The 17,893-nt window shown below is 37.3% G+C and overlaps 2 protein-coding genes across 3 annotated transcripts in view; both read left to right on the plus strand.

Annotated features, from left to right (window-relative positions):
- The window catches only part of LOC112560314 (ADAM 17-like protease), a 52,222-nt gene extending 46,765 nt beyond the window's left edge, over nt 1–5,457 (plus strand). The window contains exons 17-24 of the mRNA XM_025232134.1: nt 160–261; nt 978–1,037; nt 1,860–1,954; nt 2,631–2,752; nt 2,956–3,101; nt 3,411–3,512; nt 3,810–3,872; nt 5,391–5,457. Coding sequence (XP_025087919.1) covers nt 160–261; nt 978–1,037; nt 1,860–1,954; nt 2,631–2,752; nt 2,956–3,101; nt 3,411–3,512; nt 3,810–3,872; nt 5,391–5,457 — 757 coding nt within the window. The remainder of the gene's footprint in view (nt 1–159; nt 262–977; nt 1,038–1,859; nt 1,955–2,630; nt 2,753–2,955; nt 3,102–3,410; nt 3,513–3,809; nt 3,873–5,390) is intronic.
- LOC112559120 (ADAM 17-like protease) lies at nt 4,617–10,981 on the plus strand. 2 transcript variants are annotated; one of them, XM_025230094.1, is made up of 11 exons: nt 4,617–4,739; nt 4,858–4,979; nt 5,167–5,315; nt 5,649–5,750; nt 6,223–6,285; nt 6,910–7,007; nt 7,525–7,647; nt 7,776–7,857; nt 9,468–9,556; nt 10,050–10,088; nt 10,420–10,981. In XM_025230094.1, coding segments are annotated over exons 4-11 (621 nt in total). In that variant the 5' UTR covers nt 4,617–4,739; nt 4,858–4,979; nt 5,167–5,315; nt 5,649–5,749; the 3' UTR covers nt 10,546–10,981. The 2 variants fall into 2 exon arrangements, with proteins under 2 accessions (XP_025085879.1, XP_025085889.1); XM_025230104.1 differs by having other exon boundaries at nt 9,471–9,556.
- Nucleotides 10,982–17,893: the final 6,912 nt, after the last annotated feature.

A 17,893-nucleotide genomic window follows, 5' to 3' on the forward strand; every position in this document is an offset into this window, starting at 1 on the left:
AGTTGGTTTGTGAAGTGTCTTGCAATTCCCCATTTCGCAACACCTGATTAACATCTGTGGCTACATCATGTCATTACATGAAAGCAAGATACTAAAAAGTAAGATTTTAATTTGCAAAATATGATATACAGTCTCGTTCTTCATTCTTTACTTTTCTAGTGATTTCAACAGTAAGTGTTGCCGAAACTGCAGCGTCGCTCCAAAGAAAACCAAATGTAAACAAGACGCTGGCAATCGATGTTTAAAAAGTTCAAAGTGCGAGTATCCTTTTCATTTTGTTATTTTTATTGTTGTTTACTGCTTTGTAAGTCACTTAGTAGCGATGTTTGATTATTCAGGCCAACTGAGTTTCATTAAACAATTAAATCACGAAATGTTTTTTAATTCTAAAGTATCGACAGTTTAAGTGTAACAATATAAACGTGAACCAGACATCCAGCCCTATCTCGAAGGAGAGAAACACTTGCTCACGAACGATTATTTGTAATGATTTTGTAAAGATAGTGCAATACTTCTATAATCGATGTACACACCTACAAGCATTACCGTACACAAAGATTTTTTTTATGTTAAACTTAAGATTTGTATAGCGCATCTTCACACTCGTAAATAGCCTTCTACCAGCACTTAAAAACAAGAACGAGACATGGACGACATACGAGGGACAGAAGAACAAACAAAAACCATATGAACCCTGACAGATAAACAGCAGCACTGAGGACTAATAAAAGTCAAATACAGAAAACACAGAGAGGAACTAACAAGGTCTAAGAATATCTTGATTTTGCGAGTAGGGAAGTATCAATAAGCGGAAAAAGGAAGAAAGGGTGTGAAAAAGCATTAACATTGTGTGGACTGCTGTTAGGAGTAATGCTTACGGATTATTATTACTACTACTTCTACTACTACTACAACAACAACAATAACAACAACAGAGAGTTTGGTTAAATGATTTCAAGCCCTTAACTGCTGACCAGTGGCGTAAACCCTAGTTGTCCTGCTGTTCCTGTAGCCGACAACACACCTTGCCTACAAGGGTATGTCAAATCTAGGTAACAGTTAAGTGTTATATATGGAAAACATAAGTATCGATTCCAGCATTGGCGCAGCGGTGCATGAAGAGGGGGTGGGATTATGTTTTACCTCGAGCCAGCAACAAAGGCTATATCACGGCAAGGTAATCAGATGTAAACAGATGTCACATGCAGAGAAAGAACATCGTGCCCGAGACGAGAACTGAACCCAGGACAGCCAATCTTCACTGCATTGGTGACCTGCGCTCACCATTGCACCACTGGGCCACCCCCGCAACGGTGCAACTAATTAAGAAGGTCCATGCATGGCAGAACACAACAAGAGACGAACAATTCAATCAACCAACAACGTGAGAATTTTCCATTACACGTTATCGTGTGTAGAGCAGAATCTGAGTGCATAGATTTACACAGCTTTGTCACTAATGAAGTCACACTATTTCGCTCATAATGTTTATCTGTCGGTACTCTCGTGCAAAAATAATATATTCATGCTCTAAAACAGTTGACATCTGACAGTCTTCCTTGCTTGAGTTAATGCCTGTGCGCATTCCATATCATGGAGGGGGATCATGAGCTTAATATCAGTGTGATATCAGACGTCACACTGACACACTGAGTCAAGGATGAGAAGAAGAAAACCAACAACCGGCAAATCATGGCAAACACTGGCAATAGAGACGATGATGTTGGCGATTAAAATTACGATGAAGACTTGGAATGTAAAAATTGTCGACCCTTGTGACCTATTGTGTGAACTGTTTTATAAAACAGTGAATCTGAGGAGTTTAGAGTGTTATTATTTTGCATCTTTTCTTGTTTCAGTGGCATGTGCTTTAAGGGCAAGTGTCTTTTATCGTGTGAAAGGCTTCAAGCAGGCACAAATAAGGTCTACAAACCATGCAAGTGCGAAGATAATGGTGAGGCCTGTAAAATTGTGCAGAAAATCGGCTTTCAACTCTTAGTGATGAATTACTATAGGGATTTGAATCGTACTATTATCCCATTTAAAAATCCAATTATTAAGTATTTTTCTTTTGCGATTCTAGAAGGATTTACTATATGGATAGTTGAATAGAAGTCATAGTTACCTTTAGCATACAAATCTAGCTATTTAAACCCGACAAACACCCTAATATTCTAAAGGACCATTGGTCTCTGATATTTACCTAACGGAATAATAATAACAACAATAACAATAATAATAATAATAACAACAACAATAACAACAACAACAATAATAAAAATGCAAAATTTGTAAAGCGCATACTCACACTCCTAAGGAGTATACTTCTATGAATAATTACAGTTCAATCTTCTCCAACTATACACAACCTAGATGACGGAACCTATCAAGAATAGAACTAAAATAATACGACAGTAACAGCCCGCAAATAAATCCGTGAATGTACATACTAATTAAGTGCTTCACTGAAAAGCATTAAAAATTACCCGAAAAAAATCTTTTAAGATATAAGCTTTTATGGGAGACTAGGTAGTAATTCGCTAGGTAATTGGTCTTTAATTGAGACTATGGCGACAGGTACTACTTGCAGTCTACTAACTGCCCATTAAAACGTCACTGATATTTTTCAGAGCATTCGGTCTGCAGGACCTGCTGCATGCAGGTCTTTGGCGATGGCAGCAACGGCTCATGTTTCCCAACAAAAGATCGTCTTGGGTTTGGAGAACCCTGTTCTAACGGTGTATGCAATGAAGTGAGTCCCGGATGAAACTTTGTTAAGCGTTTATAATAAGAAACATTTATGTAACGTCTCTCATGACTTCGGTCGGACTCATGCTGTCTCGAGATCTGAATGTCCATCAAGGTTACGTAAGCCTGAGATTTTTTCTAAAATAAAGGACATGTGTAAACATTGCAAGATACTCGCGATTCTACTGGGGTAGTTTCTCTCTGCAGCAAGGACAGTGCATTAACAAGAAGGAGACTCATTGCGGCAATGGCGTCCTCGATAAAGGAGAAGAATGCGATGCCGGAGATTCCAGCATAAACGAAGATAAATGCTGCAAGAGTACTTGTCGTCTCAAAGAATCTGCACAATGCAGGCAAGATGTTTTTAAGTGTTTCCATGCGCCGAAATTTTCATAATATATGATCATATCCATGCTTCTTTATTTCCTTCCAAAAAGCAAGCATTTTCTTTCTTAAAACTCGCTGTGGTCAAAAAAAGTCTATCTTTTACCGAGCCTGGTATCAGTCAAAAGGCAGTTGAAGAAGTGAGACGGTTGGCCTCGGTTATTTGCATACCAGTGAACTGTGACGATAACTAGACTGAAGTTTATGTGTTTTGTATTTTAAAGAAAAACATGAACATGTGGAAGACGCTTGTGACTTTCTGTTCTACGTGTTTACAGCGATGTCAACAACATGTGCTGCACAGACTGCCAAATCGCGCTAAAAGGAACTGTTTGTAGTGACAACTATGAGAATATGTGTATGGAGATTGCAACGTGCGAGTATCCTTTTGTTGTTTGATCTTATGCAGAAGATATGAACAGTTGATGGTTCTTTTGCGCGCGTCTTCTCTCCCCGCGAAATGTCTATGCGCAAAGAAGTATAGTTTCCAGTTACATTAGTTTTTATACATTCACCTTAGCAGAAATTTAGATGGAAAAAAGGCAAAATTTAGAACTCTTTTTCCCCAGGTATTGTGTTGTTTTAAATTGAGATAATAAGGCTAAAGTTTTTGAAACGGCATTTATTTCACTTGGTCTGTGACTTTCTCTGCATATTAATCTTTAACTGCTGATGAGTGGTGTTTCCCCTGATTGTCTCTCGACTCTGCCTAAAAAGAATGGGACAGCCTGTGGTTATGGGTACGTCATCTCTTTGGAACCACATATTTTGCATACATAGTTCTTTTCTTATTCAGTGTTACATTCTAAATTGTCTCATATTTTAACATTATTTGAAATAGATATATTTACTGTTTTAAATTAACATTATAAATCTCAGAAATATATTAACAGAGACAAAGAGGTAGAATATACTGGCGTAAGGGACTGGTATATCATGGTATGTAAGCAGTAAGAATGAGCTTCTCGAACTCACTAACAGACAGATTAGAGTCACGTTTTCATGGCGATCAGCAATAGCAAGAACACAGACATGATTATAAGCCAACATTGCACAACAAATCAGAAAGTCTTCAAGTACCAAGAACAGCTGGAGGCCAGTTACTTAATTTACTTGAGAGCTAGGTCATCTAAGACAGCAGCAGGTCCAAATAGAATTTCAACAGCTTCAAACGTAAAAGCCAGGCTGAACAGGATTGTGCACACTAGTATATAAGCTTTTCTTGGAATCATTAAATGTTCCACTCTTTCCTTTAGGTGGGAAATACTAGGCAATGAAATAAGGATTCAGGCATTAAACGATAAGAAATATTGCTCCTGACGGTTCTAATCCGAACTCCAACGTAGAAGAAACAATAACATTTTTTTAAAAATACACACGACATATATCTATATAAGGCAATATAACGTAAATATTGAAAAAAAAAACAGACGAAAAATTTAAAGTTTATGTTCGCACAAATTTGTTTGTAAGTAAGAAAAATGTTATTTCTTCTCATTCGTATTTCAGTGGCCAGTGTCTTGGCGGGAGATGTATCACTAATCACTTTCACCCGTCTGCATCAACGCATAAAGATATTTACAAAAGCTGCATGTGTGAACATAACGGTGAGATGTTAAAAACTCGATGGCGTTAGCACATTTTACCTGCAATAATTACGCTGACATGTACGGTATATCGTGTTTTCCTGCCATCTCATGCAGCACTCATTCTGTCTGTTACCAGATTCTGTAGCCTGCAAACACTGCTATACGGAGGTCTCTGACAACGGTACGTATGGTTCGTGCTTCCCTACGGACGTACCACTCGGATTCAGAGAACGCTGCTACAAGGGTGTGTGCAATCAAGTGAGTCACAGATGAAGAGTTTATAATAAGAAACATTTCTGTAACTTCTCTGATTTCATCAGTCAAACTCCTGGTGTGTATAAATCTGGAAGTTAATAAGTTACGCTAGCATGAGAAGGTTTCTAAAATAAAGATCCTTTTGTAAAGGTTACAAGATACGCGAGATTCTAGTGGTTTCTCTCTGCAGCAAGGAGAGTGCGTGCCAGAGAAGGATGTTCCTTGCGGCAACGGTGTCCTCGATGAAAGAGAGGAATGTGATGCCGGAAAGAACGGCGTAAAAAATCTAGATAAATGCTGCAACAGTACTTGTTATCTCAGAGAGTTTGCACAATGCAGGTAAGCTGTATTTGAGTCTACATGCGCTGACAGTTTGATAACATATGATCATATCTATGCTTGCTTTTATTTCAGACAACCAAACCAAGTATTTTTTCTTGAAACAGTAACAGAAAAGTCCAGTGTGATCACCCAGCGTTGACTGGTAGCACGTATCATTCAAGGCGAAAGGCAGTAGAAGATAGGAGACGATTGGGTTCAGCTTTTTGCATACCTGGGAACAGTGACGTAAACCATTGTACTTGATACTTATTCAAAAAGTAAGAACCCTGAACATGTGAAAGTGATCTTGAGTCTGAGACACTTGTGTCTTTCTGTTTTTGGCGTTTACAGTAACATCAACAAAGCATGCTGTAGAGATTGCAAAATCGCACCAAAAGGAACAGTGTGTGAGGCGAACTTTGACCTTCCGTGTATGGAGACTGGGAAGTGCGAGTATCCTTTTGTTGTTTGAAGATATGAGCAGTTGGTGTCTAGGAGTCAAATGTGTATGCGCAAAAAATTATAGCTTCCACTTATATTATGATACATTCTTAATAAGAATTGAGAGAGAGAGAGAGAAAACGGAAAATTTATAACTCCTGCCCCCTGCCGGTAATGTGGTGTTATATTAAATAAAAGTCTAAAACTTGTTGTTAAAGTATTATTTTTCTTAAAATTAATCCGTTGTTTAAAATCGTTGAAGATTCCAAATTCAATAGTTAGCTAAACATCTTCATGTTGCTGTTTTATGTCAAAGTGTCTTCTCATTCATTCTAATATCCCAGAACAGACAGGAAATAGACTAAATTTGCTGGCAGTAAACATTTTTCTCCTGGCTACTGATGACCACAAATAGAAATTACAACTGTCTCTTTTACGTTAGTGTGTGATTTATTCTGCATATTAATCTTTAACGGCTGATTAGTGGTGTTTCTCCAGATTGTCTCTTTGATGTGCCTAAAGAGAATGGGACAGTCTGCTATGACACGTATGTCGCATCCTTGGTTCCGCTTTCTTGCCTTATATACTTCTTATTAAGTGAAGCATCTTGATATTTTAAGTCATTTGATATAGATATATTTACTGTTTTAAATCAGTATTATAAATCTCAAAAATAAACAGTGACAGAGACAGAGACATAAATGGACTTCTACAACTTCGTTGAATTTAAGATGGCATTTGCGTGGCATAAAGGGCTGACATGTCATAAGATTATTCAACGTAGAAGAGGGTTTGATCCTGTTGACAGGTTCTATACAGCACAATGCTTCTTCAACGTAGACTTCTTTTCAAACAACTGCTAGCGTTGCTAAGGATGTCCTCTTTCATTTGTACTACTCAACTTCATAATTATAAGGGAACACTATGCAAGAAACCTTTATTGGCCTTCTTTATCAGTTGGAGACACACACAGAAATTGCACTTTGCAATCCAATCAATCCAGATCTCACTAACAAAATGATAGATTAGAGGTCTACTCACAACTGCAAGATAAAACATTCATATACGCAATAAAACGTAAACATTAATAATAAAACAAAAAAAGTTAAAATGCGTGTTCATAGAAAATTCTTTGTAAGCTAGGAAAATATTTTTTCTTTTTTTATTTCAGAGGGTTATGTCATAACGGCAGATGTATTACTAATTACTGCAAGATGCTTGGATTATTGGATAATCGGTTCTACAGACCCTGCATGTGTGAACATAACGGTGAGAGTTTCATTACTGCTGAGATGATTTATTTTAGATATTTTGTAGAAGGACTGGTGTTGACTCACCTTTACCCTTTATTATTAATAATAATAGTAGTGGTGGTGGTAGTAGTAGTAGCAGCATAAACAGTGCAATGATTTTTTTTTATGGTGGATGTCATACTGTCAACTGTTTGGGTATCAAAAAATGTAGTCCCATCAACTAGTGAACTAGGTGTTAGAGCCCCCTCTTACCTCGATGCCAGCTTTTGTGATGGCGGTACCAGTCTTTTCTCCTCGTTTTCGTATCTTACCTTACTTTACCGTTCAGTTACCCACTCCACAGCCTGGTCAGTTGGGGGGAAGTACACTGGGTCCCGCTGGTATCGAAGCAGGTGGTGTGCACGCAGTTGTCCATTCGTGTTACGCGCTCACTTATTTTTATTTTAAGGCTAATATCAGCTTGATTAGTCATCCAAGTAAGGCTATGCTGAACTTGTGTCATCTCATGCAGCACTCATTCTGTCTGTTACCAGCTTCTGCAGCCTGCAAAGCGCTGCTGTCTGGAGGTCTTTGACAACGATACAAATGGTCCGTGTTTCCCTACGACCGAAACACTTAGACCTGGACAACGCTGTTACAACGGTGAATGCGATGAAGTGAGTCGTGAGAAATACTGTATGTTAAGTTAAAGTGTAAGGTGATTATATATTGATTAATTGATAATTTCAACCATCAAAATTTGCTTTAGAAGAAAGTGAGAAACATATATATATTATTTTTGCAGAAAGGGCTGTGCATTTCATTGGAAGGTGTAGTTATGGTCCGGTTCATCAAATTCTTCTTCAACAAGGACTTTAACGCTATTGGTACAGGCTTGTCAGATTTTCTTCTTCGAAGATATAATATAATTAAACGGATATTTCGATGAAATAATAGACTAATAATATTGTAACAATTTTGTAATGAAATGTTTAAGTCTAAGTAAGACTTGCTGTTTCTGACGTGTTTACTTTTTTACGTGATTGTTAACAGTGTCAAGTTTGGTTTTTTTTTTCGTCTTGTGTTTTAAGTCTTAGCCCATGTGTTGATCACGTTTATAATCAAATTCATTCATTTTCTACACTTTTGAGTGTCCATGAGTCCGTTTCTTCCCTGCTTGGGGTTGTAGAGTGTAACTGTGCCAGACACTTGATCCATTCTACTGGACGTGATGTGGTGTCAACCTGAGGTGACAATGCAGTGTACCAACTGTCACTTTTGCTGTGTTGTTGTTGTTGTTGTTGAGTGTGTGTGTGTATATATATATATCAAGAACTCTGTTAACTGCAGTCAGCACCAATACATGTGACTCACATGTATACTATGCCTGCAATTTACTTTGCGGTTAAATAACTGCCAGCTTCGTTGTATTTTAATTCTCACCTGTTCTTGCGGTTCCCTTCCAGTATTTGCTATCTTCTGGATGCAGGCCAGTTAACTATTGGATGTTTCTGACCATTTTACTGTTGTTTCCCTGATTATCTATCTCTACTGTTTCATCAGGGATAAAATTTTACGCTTCGGTAGTCCTGATAATCTTGAGATATGACCACATCACTTCGATCCTCATATTTTTCTTGGGCTCAGTAACATGTTTGCTCTGTTTCACACTTTCCCATTGATGATATAGTAATTGAGATCGACAGATCTACGGTCTGTATTCAAGTTCGCTGACAGGAAGGTCTAAAAGACCATTCTGAATGGCTCCTGATTTATTTTTACAGGTATTTGATGGATACTTTACTTTATTTTTATAGACTTCTTGGCATCCCGCAAGACAAGTGCCCCGTTTGAATTGTCGACAGAGATATGACATGGGTTAGAAAAGAAACAAAAAGCCTTCCCTGTCTCTGGCCGCCAGTTGGGTTTTACTCAGAAACCTTTTCTTTCTTCTATTTTTTTTTTAATTTTACAGTACCTAACATATTCCATACACTTGCGTTTGAGACATTTTCTGAGTCTAGTTGTGTGACGTGCTTGCTCAGTCATGCCATAGAGTAACGTCCAGGCCATGTGGTCGCCATCCTGATGTCAGCCTCTACCTCTTGGTGACTGCGGCTTCTGTGTAGGTTGGCAGCGGCATCTTCGTTAAATTCCTCGAAAAATGTTTCAGTACCTATACATTCTATTGAATATAAACATCGAATATAAACCATCTTCTGCAATAAGGTTTCTGGTTTATCTATTTCCTAGATTTCTTTTTAAACTCCAAAATACTGTTAGAAAGCTTCACATTTCGTCAAATAATAGATTTTAATATTGTGTTTCGAAACGGAACAATTAGATTACACACATATGGTTACACTATTTACAATTATATAATATATAAAAATATTGTATAATTATTGTTACTATTAATTTAGGACTTACTAGTTTAAAACAGGAGAATTTTGGAGACTTCCAGGGACACAATGAATGTGTTTCTGTCTGTCCCAAGAAGAGGCCATGAAGACTAACGTCGTCATGATTGTCGTGTTTCTGACGGCACTATTCTGGATCCCAGCCAGCTGCTACATTTCCTACATAGTAAGCTCTGATTCTTTAAACATTCCAATTTCTCTAATATTCAGCAAATATCAAACATATTTGAGTTTTCTATGCATGATATACTTAGCAACCTCAATTCGTTCTCCTTTACTGTACAGAAACATCAGCCTTAGTCTACTTTTCTCGACTTTTTTATCTGTTGTTTTTGTGTAGAATTATTTTCGTGTTTATCCTCCCAGATGTCAGTTAGTTCTCAAATGTTCCAGTTACCCCTCAGTGTGTAAGCATCACGCACCTCGTGATGCACTCTTACTCTCAAGTTTATGTCCTTCTGCCTCGTACTGAGATTGTACATATCCGTTAAATCTTCTAGAAAGTCGTATACAGCTTGTTAATGCTACTACCTCTAGCCAGACCATAAAATGGCTTATTAAATTATTTATACTGAAGTGTGTATATTAATTTGTTCAAGTCAATCTACGGCTTTTCAACGTTGACTCCTTGTGTTGTATGATCTTTCCATTTTGTACAGGACAGGAAAAATGCGAAAGCTGCATGTGAGAAACAAAAGGTAATATTGAAGAGCTCAGTTTCACATTACTTCTTCGTTGGTCTTTGGAATAAATAAAAAGAGTATTACTAAAGACTTCCATAACTCAATACCAATAAACTTAGCATAAGTTCTAGAGAAACCATTTCTTGTTCTTCTCTCTCTCTTTTCTCAGTAACACACAAAAAACATATATACATCTCTATATGTCGATATATATATTAATAAACATTAATTGTATGATACACTAAAACGTCGGACGTAAAATTAAAACCACGAAATTTTATCTTCCGCTTTTATTGGTTATTATATGCTTTTCTTTAAACGCCTTCTTGTTTTATATTTTTATTAGGCGAAGAAACCTGCATCAATTTCAAGTCATGAAATTGAATTGAAGAAGATGAGCATTAACAAGAATCAGGTTGAGCCTGTAGTCGACCTGCCGCAGAACCGAAAAGCCCTGGGCAACCAACTGTGAACTGGAGGATTTGGAAAAGAACCCATAGTCTATCGGTCGTGTTCAGAAACCGTATTAACACGAAATAGTCCCGAAAAGTCTGTCCTTACACAAACAGATTAAATAAGACCTAACATTTAGTCGATATTTTCTGTTATCTAATTAAAGGCTTTTACTTTAAAGTGTCACACACACACACACACAACGGAACACGATATTTCTTCAATTACAAGAACTTTTTAGATTTATTGCACAATCACATACCAAAAAGTGCCGACGAGTCCCAAAGTCCGGCTTAACTTTTAGTTAACAAAACTTTGATTAAAAAGAGTTATAAAATTTAATCTTCAATATAGCAAATTAGCTTATTGTTGACAACGTCCTTGATGTTTGTTACTGAGTCCTTAAAAATTCCAAAAGTGTTTTTCTTAACTCAGATAATTCAATAAAATATTTGCAAACGAAATACAAATATGCATAGACGTTTTTTGTCAGAAAAATTTGCCTGTCAATGGTTATACCGAAAAGCTCTAACTGACAAATTCCAACAACATTGGTTAGTCTGAATGAAGGAATGGAAGACATCTTTGTAACGTTTAATGGTTTAATAAGGGGAACTTATAGCGCGCAGCATCACGACCAATGTAGATCGCATTCTCTGCACACAACCAATAATATTAAATGAAAGATAACAGCCCGTGAACAATGAGGCACGTGTAGACACACTGAACAACATAAAGAAGAGGTAAAAGAGTAGAACATAAAGCTATGGATGAAGATATGAAGGGATGTAGATACTATAAACAGTGTACGATAGAGTCAGTACATGATGGTTAGCATGACAGGGAGTAAAGAATTGTAATTCAGAGATAGTACTTTGTGAACAGATATGTTTTCAGAGAAGGTTTGAATGTAGCCTTGTAGTCCGAGTAGCGAATGTGACGTGGAAGAGACTTCCACTGCTTAGAAGCACAGAGGGAGGACGTCCGTTGTCCGTGTGTGACTGTCTTTGTGGGAGGGAGGATAGAAGTGTGGGAGTCTGCTGAGGAGCGAAGGTTTGGGGCAGGAGTGTGGACAGACAAGATTTCAGTAAAGTAGTGGGGGAGTAAGTTTGAAGAGTCCATAAACAGAGTTGAGAGCTTGTAGTCTATTCTAGGTTTAACTGGTAACCAATGAAGAGAGTGAAGAAGTGGTGTGACATGTTTACATTTTCGAGTCCGGAAAACGAGACGAGCAGCTGAGTTCTTTCTGAAGTTCATCAATGACGTATTGTGAACAGCCAGCAAGAAGAGAGTTGCAGTAGTCTAGTTTAGACAGAACTAATGATCAAATCTCCTAAAATCACTCCACAGAATGCTACTCCCTCGCTTTCTTCGCGTTTTTTTAAATAGATTTTATCAGTCGTCAATCAGTACTGATGCTCATATTTCTATTTCCACCACACACACACGCACACGCAAGCAACGACTTCTTTTTTATCTTCTCCCTTCAACATTTGCTTGTATACAATGCACAAATAGAAGTATCATAATATGAGGTAAACTGTCACAAGCAATGCTCATTATACAGGTTTTCATACAAGTTCCACTGCAAGTCCCATGAGCTGAGGTCTTTAAGCCTGGACCATTAAATCAAATCTTTTAGATTGGTTATCTCTTGTCACCAGTCACACTGAACCCATTAGAATCAATATAAACGAATTTTTTCTCTGAAGTGCGAGTAATAAGAACCTATCTTTTTGGCATTTCCTCTTTTCTTTCTACTTTCGACAGTAGTACTTAATACGTGATATGCAAAAATTCATACATAAAACAATTTAGTGAAGATTTTAAAATAACACATCAGAAACGGATTAAGCTATATTTTATTATTAGGTATCATTATTTCAAGAAATTTTGCAAGGGAGATAAATGGATAAGATGATACGCGATCCCCCTGCCGGCATCCCTAGTTAATAGGAAACGATTAAGTGACTTTACCATTTACTAAAGAAGCTGACATTATGTTCGAATCCATGAGAAGTTTGAACGCTCCGTCTACACCTAAGGGTGAAAAGTCTCCAGGGGTCGACAAGTCCATGATCTGATCGAAGCATTCAAGGGAAGTAAGAGTTTCTGTCAAGTGATGAAACCACAGAGATTATACGGTTGAAACACAGATTCTCAACGCTTTCGCGTCTTGCGAAATAGTAATAACAGATAACGAACGAGGGAAAGTAGATAATGTTTTGAATTAGTGATAGATTTAAGAAAATTTTTCTGCACTCTTTCCTATGCATTGTTATTCGTATACGAAACTAATTTTTAACAGTAGATTTCGAATACATTTTGACCCAGTTTTTCATAGAGTGAAAACCAGAGCATACCAGTGCGGTTTTGTCTTCGTAAAATTCTAACAGTAGCACCGTAATGTAGTTACCCAGTCTCAATGAACTTACGAGAAACTGTCTTTATGACTTTCTCGTTCTGTTTTTCGTCTTTCGCCAGACGACCAGAACACGGGAGTGTCGCCAATAGATTCGTTAAATTCCTGTGTCTCAGGATTTTACTTCAGTATGTAGTCTTTCAAGTCGCCACCAGTTTCATACTGGAAAACCCTAATCCTCATGTACAAGAAAGTAAGTGAAATTTTCATTTTACCCTCCCCCATAAGACTTATTAATTTAGCCTCAGACCTACGCTTTTAGAATCGGAGTTTCAGCAAACTGAGTCTAGCTCTTCGGTTTTGGTACTGTTTGCTGTGGCCTTCCTTTGGAAGGGGTATGACAAGCAGTCTTTGAGCCACTCTTTGCTTTCCCAAACTTGTAAACTTAGCGTGTCGTGGTCCTTTACTGCTTCAATTTAGCTTCACATGACCAACGCAGCTAAAAGGTTGAACCCAGGTGATTTCCCTTCCAACTACGTACGGACCATTGGAACTCTTTCCTTGGGTATGGAAGGTCTACCGGGTCACTCGTCGCAGTCTGGTTGCCTTGGACGATGTTAAGGTCTATTTCAAGCAGGAATCTGTATTTGGTTGTTACAGTATTCAGCCTATCAAGTCCAGCCTTTTCTTCGGTGATAATGTGGCCATTGCTATCTTCGATGACTGACGTTTTCTGATGACCTGACTGCGAGGTGACATAGCAGTTGCTATGCCTTTTGATGTCCCTATATGTCATCCCTTTGTCTGTCTCACAGTATTATTCCTCTATCCAGTTCCCCTTAGCTGCCTTCAGTCCTCTCCTGCTATCGTTGTTTACCTTTTTTGTACTTGGTGGCTGCCTCGATGTTACTTTTACTCTTCCTCTTCTTCAGGACTCTCCTTTGGTCACAAAGGTAAAGAGCCTCCTTCGTGACTCAGGGTTGTTTCGTTTCCTTTAACATCTCTAGAACCTCTCTTGCTATTTAAAGTAGCACCTCTTTGATATTTCTAGCAAGGGTGTCTACATCCTAGCCTGTTATGTCAAGCTCAGCAAACTTATCCCCAACTTGGACCTTAGATTGTTCCACTAAGTTTGAGTCTGCAGACTACGAAAACAAAGTGAGATCGAGAGAAAGTGTGTGTGTGTGTGAGAGAGAGAGAGAGTTTGAAGACTTGACCTCCAGCTTTCTAGAGCTATTCATGAAAGAGAGGGTCTTGATACCAGCCCTCAAAACTGTAAAGGTGGTCACAGTACTAAAAGATAGGGGCAATGTATTCCAATGGGGGCAGACAAGGAGTGGCTCTCAAATGTGTCTCGTCTGATACGGGCAGACCCTACCGATCAACTAGGCTGTAATGAAACGTTCTAAGACAAGAGGTACTCTTCTGGTCTCTGTGTGTGTGTGAACATGCATTAATTTCCTCACAAATATTTAAACGTACTTTCTCTGTGTAACACACAGACAAGCGAGCACGAGCGCGGACACACACACACACACATGTACGTAGGTACATGGTTTTAAATGTGTCTTTGTTGTAGGTACTCTACATCAACATCTGCTTCACTACGAGACCTTGAGGAAGTCGGACGTTTCTATACACGTCCGTCACCACCGTGACGTTGACACCGGACACTTAACCGTTAGAACTTACGTCAAGTTTTCCACTCTGGGAAGGTGATACACAACCCTTGAGTAATCACATACACTCATGCACACGCCACCACCTGCATTTAGACTACACACATTCACGTATGCACGCACAAGCACAGAAATCCATGGACATATCAGACCTAACAACAATTCGTCTGCCGCATGATGTACTTTCATTTTAGGTACTTATATAAATTTAAATAATCTGTTCTTCGTAATTTTACTTCTAAAATAGATTTTAGATTTTTATGTCGCATGTTTTAGCTTGCCTAAATGGATCTGTGGCATCGATATTGGAGTTAAGTGTGTGACTGTATGTGTTCTTCACATTACTGGTGACAAATGGCCAGACACCTTTCTTTTTCAATTGACGAAGATTTTAATTTTTAGCCATTTTGAGATTATAACATATTGTAAAAGTTCAACATGTCTTCTTTTCACTTTCCAAGTGGGGTTTTATTTTTTATAGAACAATCCAGAAATTTTCTGTTCCCGAGGGCATAATTAGCGAGAATAGAGAATGTTTGGGACATAGCAACACACTGGACCTTTTGAGAAACTGGTTCACATCGCATATCGTTAGATCGGAGACATATTTATAGTCTCTGGTTAGGGTTAGAACTTTCAATCACATTTCAAACAACGGCTATAGGTCAAGACCGATAGAAGGTTCCCACGCTATGATACCCGCTCTTTTCTAAACAAGACAAAGGGTTGACAATTTTCTAAAATGTGTAAGCATACTTTGCATATACCCAATCAGAATACACTAAGGCTGAACTTGACCGGGTCAAAGGTTACACGAACAGGCTTCGGAGGTTTTCGGGTATCCCACAATGCAGCTGTCATGGCTTCCGGATGTAAGCATTAGTCGACAGGAACTCAAAGCTAGTTCTGGGATTCTTTCTGAGACATTAGCCCTACGTATTAAATGTTCACTGTGCCTGTGAGACGTTCATTTCTTCGCAAACGTACAAAAGAATAAAAACCACGAGGACATTCTTAGACCGTCGTAGCAACTAAAAAAAGTAATTTAGTGAACTGAATGCTGCTGTCGAAATCCCCTGCAGTCATGCCGTAAAGCGTATCGAAGGAAAAAAAAAGCGAAGTTTTGATTTCTGCTGCGAATCTCAGTAACAATCAGGACTAGATATGAACGTTTACAATTTTGAGTGAACTTGCAATACTAGTTATTTGTGTACTTTGGATGGAATGTAAGGAAATAGAGTTTTACTTCGTTTCACAGATAACAAAGGTTGGGTGGGGGTTGCATTGTCTTACTCAAACCAAATGTAACAAATAGAATCTGTGAAGATAATTATGCATAATATTCCTAGCAAATAGAATGAAGAATGCTATTCTGTCAAGTTTCTAGCCATTTAGTGAACACATCATTTTCAGCCCCCTAAAAGGCCAGACAGCTGGTGCTTTTCCCAGAAATCTTTGACAGAAAACAAGGAACCACCTAGCCACAAAAAGTCAAACATCTTTACTCCATGAGACTATAGAGGTAATTCATAAAATAATCTTAGCATATAGAGGAATAGAATATGTGCAGCTGCTTAAATTCTGGTTCAAGCAAGGATATGTATGTCTAGATTTCATGAATGGATTATACTCCCCAAAGACATTTTTTCTGAGGGTTCAGTTCCGTGTTGCAGTTTGTATCTTTAATGAAGAACCTTTTGAAATAATTTCTTTAATGAAAGAATTATATGTTGATAGAGTGTTTCCTACTAACGCTACTACTTCAGTAGATGCTCACAAAAATTGGAAGCAATATGTGAGACAGCATCACTAAATGTTAGATAGCAAAAGACCAAAGATGGCAAAACCCATGAAGCTAATGGACACTGAACTTCTCTACAACTAACTAAACCTAGAACTGTGTAGCTCAATGTTTGCAAACACAATTTTAAAAGTGAAAAACATGTTATTAATTATGTTAAAGTTATATGTAGTAACACATTAAAAGATGGCTATATTTTCCATTTGACAGGTAAATTACATGAAAGATAAAACAAAGTCACTAAGCTTTCACTTTCTTTTTTCAGTTTTTCCCTCTTTTGTTTATGTTACAGTTTGCTTACTTCAAAACCTTATAACTTTATATTGACATGTATAATATTTGGTTGAGGTTTTCTTCATCCATATTCAAACATTTTAATGAGGGCTTTTAAAAAAATATTAAGGGTTAGTATAGTTACTAAGCTTTCACTTTTTTCCTCTTTCCTTTTCAGTTTCTTATGTGAGCATGATTACTTCAACAGTGTATAACTTTTTATTGACAAGCAATATAGACCTGAAATTTAGTTGAGTTTTTTCTTTATACACATCTAAACATTTTAAATAGGGCATGTTAAAAATATTCAGTAGTTTAGTATCTACTCAGTTTTCACTTGTTCTTTTCTCGTTATTTTCAGTTTCAAGTTTTCGTTACAGATTGTTTACTTCAAAACCTTGTAACTTTATGTTGATATAGAGTGATATAGACCTGATATTTTGTTGAGATTTTCTTTATACATATCTAAACATTTCTACGAGGGACTTTTAAGAAATATTTGGTAGTTTAGTAGTTATTTCGTTAAAATCAAAATTTCTTAAATTTTAACACATTACCAAAAAATTCATTAAAACAACCTAAGTCGACTTGTGCAAAAGCCCCTTCATACGATTGTAGATCTTACTTTTAGGTAGCTATTTCAAACAGAAGTTTGAGTCTACTCTCAAAATTTACGGAGTTATAAACTTTTTAAAATGTTTGTTTTGGTGCCATGTTGGATTGTTTCCATGGCAACCGACACCGTGACAAGTGCAGTAACCTTTTTTTGAAGTCTCATTCAAGGGCAAAATAATTGATACAAAAAGATCCGCGCTATCTCGTGAAACGTAACAATTTTTTTTCGACAGGTGTCTGGCCTCTTGTGTGGCTGTATGTGTTCTTCACATTACTGGTGACCAATAACCAGTTTTGTGAGAAAAAGAGCAAAAATGACTAAGCTTTCACTTTCTTTTTTCAGTTTTTCCCTCTTTTGTTTATGTTACAGTTTGCTTTCTTCAAAACCTTATAACTTTATATTGACATGTATAACATTTGGTTGAGGTTTTCTTCATCCATATTCAAACATTTTAATGAGGGCTTTTAAAAAAATATTAAGGGTTAGTATAGTTACTAAGCTTTCACTTTTTTCCTCTTTCCTTTTCAGTTTCTTATGTGAGCATGATTACTTCAACAGTGTATAACTTTTTATTGACAAGCAATATAGACCTGAAATTTAGTTGAGTTTTTTCTTTATACACATCTAAACATTTTA

Source organism: Pomacea canaliculata, linkage group LG1 (assembly GCF_003073045.1).
Source record: "Pomacea canaliculata isolate SZHN2017 linkage group LG1, ASM307304v1, whole genome shotgun sequence".
NCBI lineage: Eukaryota > Metazoa > Mollusca > Gastropoda > Architaenioglossa > Ampullariidae > Pomacea > Pomacea canaliculata.